Source organism: Leucoraja erinacea, chromosome 10, assembly GCF_028641065.1.
Source record: "Leucoraja erinacea ecotype New England chromosome 10, Leri_hhj_1, whole genome shotgun sequence".
Lineage (NCBI taxonomy): Eukaryota > Metazoa > Chordata > Chondrichthyes > Rajiformes > Rajidae > Leucoraja > Leucoraja erinaceus.
Window position 1 is genome coordinate 39,510,996 of NC_073386.1, and position 17,818 is coordinate 39,528,813.

The window sequence follows — 17,818 nt, forward strand, 5'->3', positions numbered from 1 at the left end:
CCAGGGCGGATCAACTGCCATCATAAGCAGCTCAAGTGAATGGTTGAAAATTAAGTAAACAAAGCCTCAGATTCTTGAAATCTGGGGTGAAAACAGATCGGCTGGTAACACTCGGCAGGTCACGCAGCGGCCGTGCAGGGAGAAAAGGAAGATAACGTTTCAAGTCCGGGACTCTTCATCTGATCTCTAGTCTGAGTTATTTTCGCGCAAACCATATTTCTTTCCGCTGGGGTGTATACGGTGGAATCATTGAGCTCCTCTTTTCTCCCGCTGACGAGTGCCGGATCTTAATTGGCGCTACTCCTGTTTCAGGCGAGCAGGATCTTTACCCACGTTGCACAGAGGCACTGGTTGCCGTGGAGACGGCTGTGGCAGGTCCTGGGCAGAAGGAGAGATCAAGGCACGGGCACCAAAGAAGTCGTTGTCAGACCGATGAAGAGCGCAGATCACGGCCATAAATCAGGTGGTGAGATTTAGAGAAACATCAGTCTGAAAGTAAAAAAGGAAAAATTAAAATTAAAGCGTTGGTCAAGTTATGTTTGCTTTGTTTTGGAAGGAGAAAGTGATGTTTCCATTTACCGGGAAGCGAGGTTGGGAGAGGTTTCCTTTGCAATGTGGTGAAACATAGAAAATAGGTGCAAGAGTAGGCCATTCGGCCCTTCGAGCCAGCACCGACATTCAATACGATCATGGTGGCTGATCGTCCAAAATCAGTACCCCGTTCCGGCTTTTTTCCCATATCCATTAGCCCTAAGAGCTATACCTAACTCTCTCTTGAATGAATTCCATAGATTCACAACTTTCTAGGTGAAAAAAAAAAATCTAGTCTCAGTCCTAAATTTCCCCCAACATCGGGAACATTTTTCTTGCATCTAAGAATTCTAAGAAAATCTTCTAAGAATTTTATGTTTCTATAAGGTATCCTCTCATCCTTCTAAATTCCAGCGAATATAAGCCCAGTCGACCTATTCTTTCATCATACCTCAGTCTTGCCATCCCAGGAATTAACCTGGTGAACCTATGCTGCCCACCCTCAATAGCAATGATGTCCTTCCTCAAATTAGGAGACCAAAACTGCCCCCAATACTCCAGGTGCGGTCTGACCAGGGTCCTGTACAACTGCAGTAGGACCTCCTTGCTCCTAAACTCAAATCCTCTTGCAATGAAGGCCAACATGACATTGGCATTCTTCACTGCATACTTTTTTTTCTTATCGAGTCCACACACAAGATTAGAAGTTATTCAGCCGGAGCTGAACACACTTCTCGGCATCTGCACAATGGTGTCTATCTTGCGCTTCTTGTGCATGGTGGTGGAAAGATTGGTGAAAACAGGACCACGATGTGAACGCTCTTTCCTTGACCCCCCCCCCCCCCCCCCCCCCCCCCCTGCCCCCTGTACCTGCATGCATACTTTCAGTGACTGATGATGTACAAGCACACCCACGTCTCGTTGCACCTGCCCTTCTCCTAATCTGACACCATTCACATAATAATCTGCCTTCCTGATCTTGCCACCAAAGTGGATAACCTCACATTTATCCACATTATACTGCATCTGCCATGCTTCTGCCCACTCACCCAACCTATCCAAGTCATCCTGCAGCCTCATAGCATCCTCCTCGCAGCTCACACTGCCACCCAGCTTTGTGTCATCCGCAAACTTGGAGATGTCGCATTTAATTCCCTCGTCTAAATCGTTAATATATATATTGTAAACAACTGGGGTACCAGCACAGAGCCTTGTGGCACCCCACTAGTCACTGCCTGCCATTTTGAAAATTCGTCTTCGCTATTTTTTTTCTTTTTAACATACCTATAAACACCCCAGCGTTATGAACATTGACTTCTCTAATTTTAGATTTCTTCCTCCTTCCCCTCCCCTTCCCATTTCTCCCATTTCCTACTGTCTCCACCTACGTCCTTTCTTTTTCCCTCCCCCCCCGACATCAGTCTTTTTCCCTCCCCTCGACCTGAAACATCGCCAATTCCTTCTCTCCACAGATGCTGCCTCACCGGCTGAATTTCTCCAGCATTTTTTGTCTACCTTCGATTTTTCCAGCATCTGCAGCTCTTTCTTAAACAAAACTTTTTACAGTCAGTTTTTATATTTCCCGCAAGCTTTCTTTCATGTTCTTTTTTCCCCCCCTCTTAATTAACCCCTTTGTCCTCTGTTAGGTTCTAAATTTCTCCCAGTCCTCTGGTTTGCCACTTCTTCTGGCCAATTTATATGCATCTTTCTTGGCTTTAACACTTGGACGAATGCCTTGCCACGCTGAATGATTGAGCACACAGCATCTTTATTGATATATCACTTTTAAGTATCAAAACATCAAAGAGTGCTTCACAATTTTTTTTTTTTAATCTATTCATTTTGCATTGGGGATATCAGTGGCAGGGCCAGCATTTATTGTGCAGCCCTAATTGTCCTTGAGTGGAGAATATGCTGCCATGGCATTTTTACCTTGCCAAGGCAAATCAATATACAGAATACAGAATGAGAGATGTATTTAAGAGGTATAGTTAGGCAGACAGTCAGAACCTTCTTCCCAGGATGGAACAATCAAAACTAGAGGGCATAGCTTTAAGATGAGAGGGGCAAAGTTTTAAGGCGATGTGCAGGGCAAGGCATGAAGTCATCTATGGGAGAAAAAAGAGTGAACAAAGTTGTGTCTGGTTTATTCGAGATTCTTCCAAGACAATGTACCTATGAACAACAATACTCAAAATCGAATACATCGTCATATTATGTCATAGTCATAGAGTGATACAGTGTATCAACAGGCCCTTTGGCCCAACTTGCCCATACAGCCAACATGTCCCAGCGACACTAGTCCCACCTGCCTGCGTTTGGTCCATATCCCTCCAAACCTACCTAAACTGCAGGGACTTAACACATTTTAATATATTCCAGTAATTTGACCTTAAACAGAAATAGTGGGAAGCATTTGACAACTTGTTGAAATACATAGGCTTAATGGATATCTGAACCACAAAATCACAGCAATGTTTGTAATGGTATTCGCATCGATTCCATGTCTGGATCTACTGAAGATACCGCCTCATAGTACCTAGACCAGTACAGGAACAGGCCCTTTTGGTCCACAATATCTGTGCCGAATATGATGACAAGCCATCTCTTATCCACCTGCACACAATCCATATTCCTCCATTCCCTGCCTATCCAAATGCCTATCCAAAAGTCTCTTAAATGCCATTGTATTGTCTGCTTCAATTACCAACCCCAACACTACGTTCCACACACTCAATACCCTTTTTAAAAAAATTGCCCAGCACATCTCCAATAAACTTTGCCCCTCTCACCTAAAAGCTATGCCCTCTAGTTTTTGATTGTTCCATCCTGGGAAGAAGGTTCTGACTGTCTCATGTCTATGGCTCTTACATGAATCGCTTATTCTGTATCATCTCCAATAATTGTAGCGCTCATTCAGGAATATATTCAAATGCATAGCCCTCCTCTTGAACAACATGCACTGTATGAGGAAACCTTTTGTATCTGTTCCATCACCAACAATTCCTTTCTCAATACACTATCTTGTGCAACCTTATGGGATATAGAAGGGTTTCGGCCCGAAACATTGCCTATTTCCTTCGTTCCATTGATGCTGCTGCACCCGCTGAGTTTCTCCAGCATTTTTGTGTACCTTATGGGATATTACTTGGAACCACCTGTCTCCACAATCTTTCCAACATCCCACTTCCAACATTTCACCTCTTCCCTACCTAGTGGTGTGAACATACAATCATTATTGAGTAATTTGAATCTCCACCATTTGGAGTGTGTGTCATAACGTTTGGTTTGTTTCAACTGTCCTTTCACCTTTCCTTTGAGATTCAGCTGAACCAGATCCAATCATGTTTCGACTCTTGTGACTCAGTATTTCCACAGTACTGTTGTGGAGTATGACATTGATTGCTGCTTAAAAGAAAATCTGTGAGTCAGTACTTCGTAGTGAGACTTATCTTTCCTACATGATTTACCTCTTTACTGCCTCTTCTATTGTACTTACTGATCTGTAAGCTTCTCCTATTAAGGCTGGAAAGTAAAGAGGTATAATTTAATGTTCAATCCCATTTCATCTATCTGATCCATTTATCCCTTTAACTTTATATGATCCGATGCTTCCTTTTCTTTTGTCCTCTCACTCTTTGTAAGTGCAGTGGGATTTTTTTTCCTTACTGTGGTTCAGAATGTGGTTTATAAATGCCTCAACTTTATACAGTTGGAACACCATGCAAGTGATGTTTTAATGCATCAGGAGGAACTCACTACTGCGACTTCTCTGACAGAATTTGTATGCTTTCAGTCATTCCATTCTCCACAGCTGTGGTTCATCCTTTTTCAGCAAGTTATGTAACAGTTTCACTACTGTTACTAGCTGGATCTGGCCGAAAGTTTGCATAATATTCTCAGCATTTCTAGTTTGGAAAATGGCTTCAGTCTTTTCTTTGACCAGTTGTAGGCTATTTGCACCCACCTTTGGGCCCAAATAAACCATTTATTTTTGTACAAAGTGGTTCATTAAGTCTCCTAAACATTTCTGAAGTGTTTAGCACTTCTTAAAGTATGGTCTTATGGTCTAAAGTATTTAAAGCTTTTCCTCCTCTGTTCAAAACTTTAGCTAGTTACATATACAATGTTAAACTCCCTTTCCATGGTGGCTTGAAATATTTCAGTTTGAGCAGACACATTTTTCCCCTCAATCTTAGCAATATTATTTGCTGTGTTGAACATCTCCATCTATTTTGAGCAATAACTGCAGGACTCATGCACTTTATCCCGAAATGTCGAATGTCCATTTCCCTCCACAGAAGTCGCCTGACATGTTGAGTTCCTCCAGCAGATTGTTTGTTGCTCCGGATTCCAGTATCTGCTGTCTCATGTCTCCACCTTGCTAAAATTCACAGTTAATGTCTACTGCCCAGCATTCATCAATCTTCTTATTTACCTTTTCAAAAAAGTTATTCATACTTGTGACACATAATTTCCCATGCACAAACCCCAAATCAATTCTTACCTTTGCAAATGCAAATAAATCCTAACTGTTCAAATCCTGTAGATTGGTTACTCCACACTAACCAATGTAGTACTTTACTATTAGATGCTCCGCCTACCACACTGTTCATATTTTCGTAACTCAGCTTGTGCTGTTAGTCTTGTTGCCGCTACACAGCTGAAGCAACATGCTGTAGTGTACTGTAGGTGTCTTTTAATAAACTCTGTTGTTCCATTTTTGAGAATGACTGGGTTTCCACCATGGTGGTTGCAACAAAGAACAAGAAAGAAATCAGAATCTGCATCAACCCCAGAAACCTAAACACAGCGATCAGACGCCCACACTACCCGATGCACACAGAGGAAGTTGCTGATCAGATAGGCAGTGCATCCGTGTTCTCTGTTCTGGATGCCAAAAGTTCATTTTGACAGATCACGCTGGGTTCCGACTCGTCCCACCTCACCATGTTCGGCACCCCCTTTGGCTACTATAAATTTCTGTGCATGCCCTTTGGCATCAACTCTGCTAGTGAGGTTTTTCAACGCACAATGGAACAATTATTTGTGGGGTCCCCGTGTGCCATCATTGTCGATGATATTCTCGCTGCCGGACGCAACACGGCTGAACATGATGCCAATTTGAAAAAAGTACTAGACCGTGCTAAAGATATCCATCTCAAGCTCAACCCTCTAAAATGCAAATTTCGTGTCACAGAGGTCAACTATGTCGGACAAGTATTCACCAGTGATGGCCTCAGACCGGACCCCTCCAAGACCACTGCCATCAACGAGATGCCAGCTCCCACTGACGTTACGAGTTTACAGAGATTCCTGGGAATGGTCAACTACTTGGGGAAATTCATTCCCAACCTCAGCGATATATCTGCCCCTCTGCGGGGACTGACTCACAAGGACTGCCTGGTCCTGGTACCCACAACACCCGAGAGCTTTCGAAATCCTTAAGTTGCAATTGGTCAATGCGCCAACCGTCGCCTACTTTGCTTTGAAGTTGTCCGTTACGCTCACACATAATGCATCCCTATATGGACTTGGCGCTACTTGCCTACAGACTTCCACCAAAGGTGACTGCAGACCTGTTGCTTATGCCTCCCGCACCCTGTCTGAGACTGAACAACGTTATGCTCAGATTGAAAGGAATTGCTTACTGTGGTTTTTGCCTGCATAAAATTCAAACACTTTATTTTTGGCAAGTCCGTGATTGTGGAAACACACCACCAGCCGCTGGTCACCATTCTGAACAAACCCATACACGCCGCTCCTGCTCACCTGCAACGGATGATGATGCAGCTACAGTGTTTCGATTTCACTATAATCTACAAAAAGGGCAAGGACATGCACCTAACAGACTCGCTATCAAGAGCCCCACACAAAACCTGCGAACAACAGCCCTCAGAACAAGACCAGTTCACAGTAATGATGATGTCATACATACCTACTGAATGCCTAAGCAGCCTGGCAGAACACACGGCTGCAGATAAAACTCTACAACTACTGTCCTCGTGGCTGGCTGGCCGGATAAACAACATGGTACCCCACTTGCGATTCGCCCTTACTACCTAGTTTGCGACAAACTAGTGCTACAGGACGGGGTCATAAAGCCGTCATCCCAACTGTTCTTCAGGACAAGTACTTTGATGCCGTCCACAGGGGTCACCCCTGTGTGGAAGCGACCTTACAACGGGCAAAGAACATGTTTTACTGGCCCGGTATGACCGAGTACATACACGAAAGAGTCAAAGCCTGCGCTGTCTGCAACAGCCTAACGCCATACCAGCACATACCAGCAGAAACAAAGGTACACAAAAATGCTGGATAAACTCAGCGGGTGCAGCAGCATCTATGGAGCGAAGGAAATAGGTAACGTTTCGGGCCGAAACCCTTCTTCAGACAGATAGGGGGTGGCGGGGAAAAGGAAGGAAAAAGGAGGAGGAGGAGCTCGAGGGCTGGGGGATGGGAGGAGACAGCTCGAGGGCTAAGGAAAGGGAGGAGACAGCATGGGCTAACAAAATTGGGAGAATTCAATGTTCATGCCCTCCGGATGCAGGCTCCCTAAGCGGAATATGAGGTGCTGTTCCTCCAATTTCCGGTGTTGCTCACTCTGGCAATGGAGGAGACCCAAGACTAAGAGGTCGGATTGGGAATGGGAGGGGGAGTTGAAGTGCTGATCCACCAGCAGAAACAACCTTTGCTCTCACACCCTGTTCCTCCTCTGCTGTGGTGCACAGTCACTACTGACAAATTCAAGTGGCGTGGAAAACACTATCTGGTTCTCGTTGACTCGTATTCGGGCTGGTTCAAAATTAACCTACTCCAAAACATCACATCCGACACAGTCATCCAAAAGCTGTCACGCCGTTTCTCCGTGCACGACGCCCCTGCATGTTTCCTGTCTGATAACGGCAGTCAGTTCACCAGTCAGTGTTTCAAAAACTTTGCTCAATGGTGAGATTTTCGCCATGTCACCAGCAGTCCTGAATTTCCACAGTCCAACGGACTTGCAGAACGGGTGGTCCGTAGCGCCAAACAATTAATGGAGCGCTCACACCTTGCTAAATCTGATGTATTCTTGGACCTGCTTAACTTAAGGAACATCGCCCATGACCCAATACTGGGGTCTCCGGCCCAACGCCTGATGTCCCGGCAGAGCCGTACTTCCCTCCCCGTGCCCCAGCAGCTGCTGCAGCTGCAGGTCCGTTCACCTCCCGTTGTCCAAAAACAACTCCAACTGAAACGCGATGCCCAGAAGCGATCTTTTGACAGGTCCAGCAAACCTCTCTCTAGTGGGCAAGTTGTTCGCCTACAGACAGAGAAGAGCTATGGCCATTTGGGTCCCATTCACAGCCCTGCCAAGGAGTCCCGCTCATACCTGGTGAGCGACGACGGAGGAATTTACAGATGCAATCGTATCATCTCCTTCCTGTGAAGGAACCACGTCCTGCGGTCTCGTATCTTATTTATCTTGTTTATTCTTATAGGCCACCTGCATTTAGATGTGCTTCACTTTTATTTCTACAAGGCAAGATGTAGATTGGTTACTCCACACTAACCAATGTAGTGCTTTATTATTAGAAGCTCCGCCTACCATACTGTTCATATTATCGTAGCCCAGCTTGTGCTGTTAGTCTTGTTGCTGCTCCACAGCAGAAGCAACATGCTGTAGTGTACTGTAAGTGTCTTTTAATAAACTCTGTTGATGAGAATGACTGGGTCATTTACAAATCCCTTCAAATAACTTTCGCACCACTGATGTAAGGCTCACCAGCCTGCGGTTCCCAGACTTATCGCTCTTGCCCTTCTTAAAGGCTCAACATTAGCTGTCCTCCAGTCTCCAGTTCATCATTGTTCTTTGCAATGACCCACGGCAATCATAAAGTGCTTCACATACTATAAAGGACTGTTGAAGTGTGGTTGTTGTTCTAGAAAACAATAAAAAACTGATTCCATAAAACCAATTCCATCAACAGCAAATCTGATTTAATAGTGTTATAAATTAATGGCAAGGACAGATAAAATCATGGTTTAATGTCTTCCCCCAAAATAGGTGTTTCCAACAATTAAGCACTCCTTTAACACTGCAAGGCGAGTCGGTCTAATTGTGTGCTTAGAAGTGAGAGTTGAAGTTACAACCTAAGTTGAAAGAGCTATCTTTTGGCATCCAGTTTTCCCAAACATCTGACGGAGATGAAGATAAAGGTGAGAGAACCAAATAATGAAATTAGTTTAGGATTTCTCTATATGACACATCTGAATGTACTTATTGATATAAATGTTCATTGTACTTTCCATGGTTAACAAATGCTGCATATTTATTTATTTTTGTTTAGGCATGAAATCGGAACGTAAAATTAACACTGTAAAAGAAAAGGCAGTCCCAACCAATGAAGATTTAGTAAATGCTGAAGATCTTGAACTAGAGAACAGGAACAACTTTCTTAGCAGTGTGCTCAAAGGAGATGCTGAGAACCTACACAAGTGTTTCGTAGATGCAGATGATCCAAATCATGAAAAAACGTATCAATTGTTAAATATACATGATGATATTGGCAGAAATGCTCTCTTTGCAGCTGCCATGCTAGGTCATTCTGAAGTTATTCAAGCGTTGGTGACACGAGGAGCAAATGTGAATGAGCAAACCAACCGAGGTACATGGCAGCATTGTTCACTGATTTCTCACTGTTGGTATTGGCTATTGAAATGGTTTTGCTTTTATTTCCTATTTTTCTGTTCTTTCTAAGCATGATCCCATGAGGCAAGATTTGAACTACGATCTGTGCATACTTCAGCACATACTGTTTCAGGACTCTGAATTAAATACAGAATGAACACATCATCATATGCTACTAATCTGTGACACATACTGTTTATCGTAATCACATAGGTTTCTGCTTGTCTTGCAGTACCATTTTTAAGTAACAGTATTTTGCAAAGGATTGTGACAAGTTTGATCCAAATTTGGCTCAGTGACTGAAAAAAAAAAGCTGAGATTTTTAGTAATTTGTACACTGCATAGAGCAGGATTCCTCAAGGCTATGAGCAAGGTACATTGTTTTTCATGTCATGTGCCAATAATTAGAATTTAAGAGGTTTACAAACAATACCAAGACTGACAAACTTGGAATTAAGTAGCAGTCTCAGGAGGTGGATCCTGCTTTCAGAAACACACTGAGAAATATGTCTATACAGCGATTTGTAAAACTTTGAAATTTTCCACCTTTTAGGGCTGTGGATGCTCAAACATTGAAAATATTTATGGCGGATGTCAGTACCTTTTTGGAGAGCAAAACAATCAGAGGATTTGGGGAAAGTTTGGAGAAATGGTGATTTGGAGAGGAAAAACAGGAAGAACCAGTTTTTGGTCAGAAAGGGTACCCGTTTAGGAGACCTAGATTTAAGATAATAAACAATAGAATTAAAGGAGAGTTGAGGATTTCATTTCACCCCAAAACATTCTGAAGAGATGATGAATGCAGAAACCCTCAAAAAAGTATCTGAATAAGCATTTATGTTGGCTTACCTTTCAATATTTATCCTGAAAAGCTTTTTTTTAATTGCATGGATAAATTGGGTGGACTCGCGTCTTCCTGTAAAGGAAGATTATATTATGAAAGACTGATAAAAATAATACAGATGCTGAAAAACTGCAGTATTCAGATAATTTTGCAGCAAGTTTAGACCAAAAAAATAACCTTTCATATTGCTAGAGGAACTCAGCGAGTCAGGCAGCATCAGCGGAAAGAGATGGACAGATGGCATTTTGGGTCAGTAACAATCTTGAAATACTGTATAAAATTGTATTGAAGGTTTCTTTTTCTAGCACCCTCTCCCCTCCTCGCCCTGCACATCACCCAGCCATTCCTACTCTCTGTACCCCATTTTACCCTCCCTCACCACCATCCTTCCCTATCTTTCTACATTTCTGATCAGATTCCACCATTTGCACCCTTTTGTTTACCTCCACTATCACTTTCAACTTTGGTTATTATCTCCACCTTTCTCTCTCCCCCCCCCCCTTGACGTATCTGCCAATCCTTAACTGGACTCACCTATCACTTGCCCATCCCTTCCCCTCACCTCCTTTTACCAGCTATCTCCTCTCTATTCTATGTCTGCAGAAGTATCCCAACCCAAAACGTCATCTGTCCATTTCCCTTTGCGGATGCTGCCTGGCTTGTTGGGTTCCTTTAGCTCACAATTCCAGTGTCTGCAATCTCTTATCAAACTCTGTAGTGAATGTCAATCATTTTTATTTTGTAGCTGGCATTCAGTTCTTTTGTCCAAATAAGTATTTTATCATGACATTCGGAATTCTCTTAAATTTATTTTAGATCTATTATCTCTCGTCCTCGAGCCCTCCACCGATGGACGTCTCCAGTCCATCATACGTCTGTAGTAGGGATCTGACACAAAATGACAATCATTTTCTTCTACAGATATTGCCTGAACCACTGATTATGCTTTTTGTCAGCAGTTTGTCATTTGTTAAAGATCTGAGTATCTGCAGTCTCTTGTATCTTTAAAGTTCAAGATTGATGAGTTTTCAACAGAATTATTCCAACAAACGCTCTTCAGCCTGAAATGTTAATTGTTTCTGACTCCGCAGTTGCTCCCTGAATTGTTCCGCTATTTTTTACTTTGTTTCATGTCCACAGGCTATACCCCTTTACATTGTGCCGCTGCATGGGGGAAACAAGAGAGCCTAAAAACTTTGGTTGGCCTTGGAGCAAACATTCGAACAACCAACTTCAGAGATGAAAAAGCATGTGACATAGCTAAGCGATACTCAATGACTGATTGCATAGAGTTTCTAGACTGGGCAGGTAAAATGTGACATGTTGCTCTATCACTTGAGATTAATTATCCCAGGATATCTATATTAAACTAGCATGCCAATGGTGCTAGCAAGTTATTAAAACTGGGCTGATCTCAATAAGTAACACCTATGTCCCAACCAATTGTTCAAGCGCTTTTGATTGGAACAATTGCCTTAATTTAGTTCAACAAAGAAACTGACAAGTTACTAGGTAACATAGGTGTATCACTTTAAAATATTTTTTCTGAAGTATTTCCAGATTACAATATGACACGATATTTCCAATTCACAGATAAAACTAAATTCAATATTTTTTCAAATTAATTCTACAATTAGGAATATAATTCTACAGGCTGCCTCATTAACAATAGAATAATAAAGGAGTATTTTTCTTGTGCTTCAAAATCTTTTTTATGGTTTGCATCATATAAGGAAAAAATTATTGTCTCTAAAGGTTGATTTCACTGACAGAATATTTTATTAACCTTGATTAGTCAGTAACAAACAGGCAAAATATCCATAAAGATCAAAATGATCTCAAGAAAGTTTGAAATGTTAAGGCTCCGTGTAAATAAATCTGTTATGTGCCGATCTGTAATCAATATCCAAAATTCCCTGCAGGAAATGGGCGTCTGGTGAAGCTGTAATGCTACCCCACAGCCAAATATTATCCTGCATGTACTGTCAAGGGATAAATTTAATTGCAGCTGTTTAAGCAATGTATTGTTATTTCTGGAACTCAAATAAGGACTGCAATAAAGATGTAGGGGAAAGGGTCAAGAAAAGCAAAAATAGATGTTTTTGGCTCTGTTTTCAAATGTATATTTTGAATAATTACAAAGATTGTTCATATGTTAAGAAATATCTGAACCTTTAATATTTCTGGCAGTTTTATAAAATAGTCAAATGCAGCAAGAGCACATCAAATGAGTTTGTATGTACATGCTTGGTGTAATTAGATGTTTTTAATTGTGGTGTCATTAAACAATTGACACTTTGTGTTTCTCATCAATCAAATGACATTTGTTCATCTATTTCTCTGCACCGTCCCTTCAAGCAGTGAAGAGAATGTGATAAGCTTTACAGAGGTTTTATTTGTGCTTTGTGTTTTGCTGAATGTTCCAACACATACAGTTCACTGTGTCTCCACTAATCAGATGTATTTTTCCCGTCTAGTAACTTTTCGCAATCTATTTTGCCAAATCCTGGCTTATAGTGTTGAAGTCAATCCTCACCCAAGTTAAGATCTTAACACGAGGACCAAACTCATCTTTTTTCCATGGCTGTCTTGAAACTTACTGAACTATGGTCACTTTTTCAAAGGGTCCCTTCACAGATACTTCCACTAATTACCCATTCCTATTCCCTAAGATATGGTCGAATATAGCACCTTCCCCGTAGGACTCTCTGCATATTGCTTTAAATACTCCTCATATGCATTTGATAAATTCAAGTGGGTCAGGCAGCATTGCTGAAGAAAATAAATGACATTTCAGATAGGAACCCCTCTTCAGACTGACTATGTGCTTATCTGTGCTCAGCTTATCCATCTTACCTGCAAGATTCTTTGCATTAAAGTGAATACAGTTAAGGATGTCAGCTCTCTTATGCTTCCTCACCCATCTCTATCTGCTATTCCCAAAATAGGTTTGCCAAGTCTATTTTCTAAATATGATTCTGAACGACTATCTGCTGCACTATTGTTCTGGGTTCCCAGCCCCGTCACACTAACTTAAACCCTTCCAAGGTGCTCTAGCAAACATTACTGCATGGATATTGGCTCCCTCCAGGTTAGGTGGTATCTTGTCATCTCCACGTCTCAGTATTCTTAAGAATTAAAACCCACCCATTGAAATAATATGTTAAATGTCTACCTTACGTTACTTGTGATGCTGCACACTGCCGCTTTGTTCTTTGTTAAAATGATCATATACCATTTTATTATTTAGGTTAACGAGAGTAATGCAAGGAGAATAACCCCTTTTTAATTTGCACTTTTTTAATTGCAGAAGGCAAACTGGTTTTGGAATTGTATATTAATAATGTCCAGGAAACTATTACTGATCTTGAAAAGACACAAGGCAAGCTGTCTAAGCATGATAAGGTAAGCTCCAGTATTCTTCAGCTGAAAGCATTGTTTTCTGCATTTTTCTTCTTTAATCAGTGAATATGCAACATGTTTTTGGATTCATGACTTTTTATCATCTGGTAGACTGCCTATGTAAATGCCTGCCGAGCAAAATCTGAATGGCTTCTTACGTCTCAGAATGCTTCCGTAGAGGAATTTGAGGAACAAAAGAAACAGTTAGAGATGATTGTGGAACCAATCATTACCAAACTAACATTATGTGAGTACAAACATCTATCCGCAGTGAGATTGTTGGCCTGTCTATCTTTCCTATTTATTTAACTGGTATACGCAAGTGCCAAAATTGAACCAAATATTATGGGATGAGAGCAGTAACAAGAATACACTGACTTAAAGGTAATGCCTTTGTTATTTTTTAACCTTCACCAATGGCACCAAAGTGCCAAACCAGGTTGGGAATGTTAAAGTTTTTATAGAGATAGCACAGTAAATGTCAGGGGAAACAACTTTTTGGTATTCAATTTCTTCAATTTAATTCTTTAACTCTAAAAGTAGAACTGTGTAACAGAGATTACTGCTGGAGTCTGTGTTATTCACACTTTGTAGAATGGGCTGATTCATGCTTGGTCCAATGGCCTGGTGTCAATTGCTAGCCCTGCAGTCACACAAACGACTTGGAGCTGCGCAGATCCCAATACCATCCTCAAGCAGAATGGGTCTTCACTGATGACCAGTCCTCGAGGAGTTGAGCCCTTTCGATCCTCTTTTATGACTGCTGTCATGGTATTTAGCAGTTTGTGATGGAGATAACTTTTTAGAATGAGAAAGTGATGTTATTCACTTTGATGAGAAGAAAATTAAAAATACAGCAATAAAGCAGTAATGTGCGTAAGGATCTGGTTGTACTGGCTCACCAAATTCCAAAAGTGAACATGCAAGTAGAGCAAGCAGTTAGGGTGGCAAATGGTCTGTTGGTCTGAAGTAGGGTCTCAATCCGAAATGTCACCCATTCCTTCTCTCCAGAGATGCTGCCTGTCTCGCTGAGTTACTCCAGCATTTGTGTTCAACCAGCAACTGAGGACCTTGGTAAAGATGGATTCCATAATGGTCCATTGTTGGCTGGGGAAGGTGTGACAAAAGGGATTCAAGGATGTGATCAGTGGAATTGATAGGACGACTTGAGTGGTGGGGAGAGGGGAGGAGATGCAGGAGTTACTTGAAATTAGATAAATTAATGTTCATACCCCTGTTATTTTGTTTGGGGCAGCTTACTAAATGTGTTTTGACAGGATTTGCTCAGAATCGTGTTATGATCAGGAAAGGAACTGCTCGTGTAGAATTGTCATTCTGCAGAAAATAAAATTAATTTTTATTGCTAAGAGAACTATAAGAATAAGAAAGTCTTGTTGCAATTGTGCAAAGCTTTAAGACACCACCTAACTGCCTTCTAGGGTATGTCTAAATATCTTCTAGGCATTTTATTTATTTTGAACAGTTAGTCCACTGTATTTTACAGGTACATGGATAGGAAATTCTCTCTTATAGAAACTTACAAAATTCTTAAGGGGTTGGACAGGCTAGATGCAGGAAGATTGTTCCCGATGTTGGGGAAGTCCAGGACAAGGGGTCACAGCTTAAGGATAAAGGGGAAATCCTTTAAAACCGAGATGAGAAGAACTTTTTTCACGCAGAGAGTTTATTATTTTGAACAGATGCAGGAAGTCCAATCTGTGGATTCTTGCCACAGGGGTACATGAGGCCAGTTCAGGAAATGTTTAGAGGGATTAGATGGGTGGCTAAGGGGATCAGGGGGTAAGAAGGGACTAATGTTGGATGGGGCATCTAGGTTGACATGGGCAAGTTGGGCTGAAAACAGCTGCTTTCATGCTATGTTTCTATGAAATGTTTAGAGGGATATGGGCTAAACAGGTAAACGGGACTAATGTTGATGGGGCATCTAGGTTGACATGGGCAAGTTGGGCTGAAAACAGCTGCTTTCATGCTGTGTGACTCTGACCTTCAACGATGAAAGTAATGAAAGTAAGCATGCTGGTACAGCAGGCAGTGAAGAAAGCGAATGACATGTTGGCCTTTATAACAAGAGGAGTATCTGAGCAAAGAGGCCCTTCTGCAGTTGTATAGAGCCCTAGTGAGACCACACCTGGAGTATTGCGTGCAGTTTTGGTCCCCCAATTCTTGCTATTGAGGGAGTGCAGCGTAGATTTACAAGGTTAATTCCCGGGATGGCGGGACTGTCATATGCTGAGAGCGGCTGGGCTTGTATACTCTGGAGTTTAAAAGGATGAGAGGGCATCTAATTGAATCATATAAAATTATTAAGGGTTTGGACACGTTAGAGGCTGGAAACATGTTCTCGATGTTCGGGGAGTCCAGAACCAGGGGCCACAGTTTAAAAATAAGGGGTAAGCCATTTAGAACAGAGATGAGGAAACACTTTTTCCACACAGAGAGTTGTGAGTCTGTGGAATTCTCTGCCTCAGAGGGCGGTGGAGGATGGTTCTCTGGATACTTTCAAGAGAGAGCTAGATAGGGCTCTTAAATATAGCGGAGTCAGGGGATATGGGGAGAAGGCAGGAACAGGGTACTGATTGGGGATGATCAGCCATGATCACATTGAATGGCAGTGCTGGCTTGTGGGGCCGAATGGCCTACTCCTGCACCTATTGTCCATTGATGGCAGTTTAAGAAATATATTTGCAAAGTAGAAAATTGGTGGAGGGACATCTTTAAGCACTTCAACAAAATTAGCAACTTAATTCTGATCCATCACAGCTAATTTTGATAAAAGCTTCATTCAGCATTACATCCTTGTTTTTATATTCTAGTCCTCTAGAAATAAATACTAGCATTGCATTGTCTTCTTTACTATCGATTCGCTGTGCAAATTAACCTTTTGGGAACCCTGCAGCAGCATTCCCAAGTCACTTTGCACCTCCGATTTCTGAATTCTCTCCCATTTAGAAAATAGCCCATCCTTTATTCCAACTACCAAAATGCATGACTCCACACTTTGCCACACTGCATTCCTTCTGCCATTTCGTTGCCCACTCACCCAACCTGTCCACATCCTGCTGCTGAGTCCCTACTTTTTCTACACTACCTGCCCGGCCCCCCCCCCCCCCCGATCTATATTCATGTCATCAGCAAACTTGGCCACAAAGCCTTCAATTCCCTCATCCAAATCATTGACATACTTACAACCTGAAGAGTAGTGGCCCCAGCACTGACTGACCCCTGTGGAACTCCACGAGTCACTGGCAGTCAACCAGTGGTACCGATGTAGCTCAGGAAAATCTCTATTGGTTAACTTTGTTTGGAACTCAAACGATATTTTTTAATGAATCTCTGCAAGAGTAGCTTTTTATTTTATTAAGGACCAAAGTACTTAAAAACATTAGGGGGTGAAGAATTACCTGCTTCTTTAATCCAGTTCGTGATTAGTGTTCGTCAAGGTGTGCTGGTGGTATGAGATAGTTCCTTATAATAGATTACTGTACAGAGCTAAAGTGGATGAAACTAATTTTGATTTTTCTCTTTCAATGAAGCTCCTCAGCCCTCAAAATTATCCAAACCATAATATCTTCATAGTTGGATGAAAACTGCAATCAAAATGGAAGATTTCAGAGTAATTGGATTTTTAGTCAATTTGTGCCACTTTACCTTGACTGGTGTTATTGTTGCATTTGTTTCAATACTTTAATGCATTATTGATGAGAGCTGTTTATTACTACTGTTAATGTATTCTCATATTATTCCATATATAGAAACTGATAAAAGATACTGATGCTCAGTTTGGTATTGTAATTAAAAGCATAACATTTTAAGACGGCTTCTGTAAAATACAGTTCACCAGTGATTTAATACAATACACTGATATCCCTTAGTTTTCAGAAAAAGCAAAGAAATTAAATCAGTCTTTTTCCATTTGAAAACATACTGATATAACATGGCAAGCCATGTGTTTTTTTATACATCGGTCAACTAATTTATCATAGTGCTCTTTTGAGTTATGGAACTCTGCCTTTACTGGAAAAATTAGACCAGTATTTATTATCCACCTTTAATTACCTTTGAGAAGCTGTGGTAATCCAGTTTCTTCAACTAATGCATCCCTTCTGGTTACAGTACTCCAAATGTTGTTGCATGGAGAGTGCCAGGATTTAGATCTTGCAGCCCAAAGGAATGCCGATTATATTTCCAAGTCTGGAAATCAAGTCTGAATTGGGGGAATAGCTGCACATGCACAAAGAACTGCAGATGCTGGTTTACACAAAATTCAGGAGTAACTCAATGGGTCAGGCAGTATCTCTGAAGAACATGGATAAGTGATATTTTGGGTTGGGATTCTTCTTCAGACTGAT

General features: G+C 41.5%; 1 protein-coding gene across 1 annotated transcript; it reads left to right on the top strand.

The window, feature by feature from the left end:
- Window positions 1-317: 317 nt before the first annotated feature.
- Window positions 318-17,242, top strand: ankrd45 (ankyrin repeat domain 45). The gene is made up of 6 exons (XM_055641998.1): window positions 318-463; window positions 8,862-9,179; window positions 11,187-11,354; window positions 13,357-13,451; window positions 13,560-13,695; window positions 17,003-17,242. The coding sequence occupies exons 1-6, from the start codon at window positions 433-435 to the stop codon at window positions 17,032-17,034; spliced, it is 780 nt and encodes a 259-aa protein (XP_055497973.1). The 5' UTR covers window positions 318-432; the 3' UTR covers window positions 17,035-17,242.
- The last annotated feature ends 576 nt before the right edge of the window (window positions 17,243-17,818 follow it).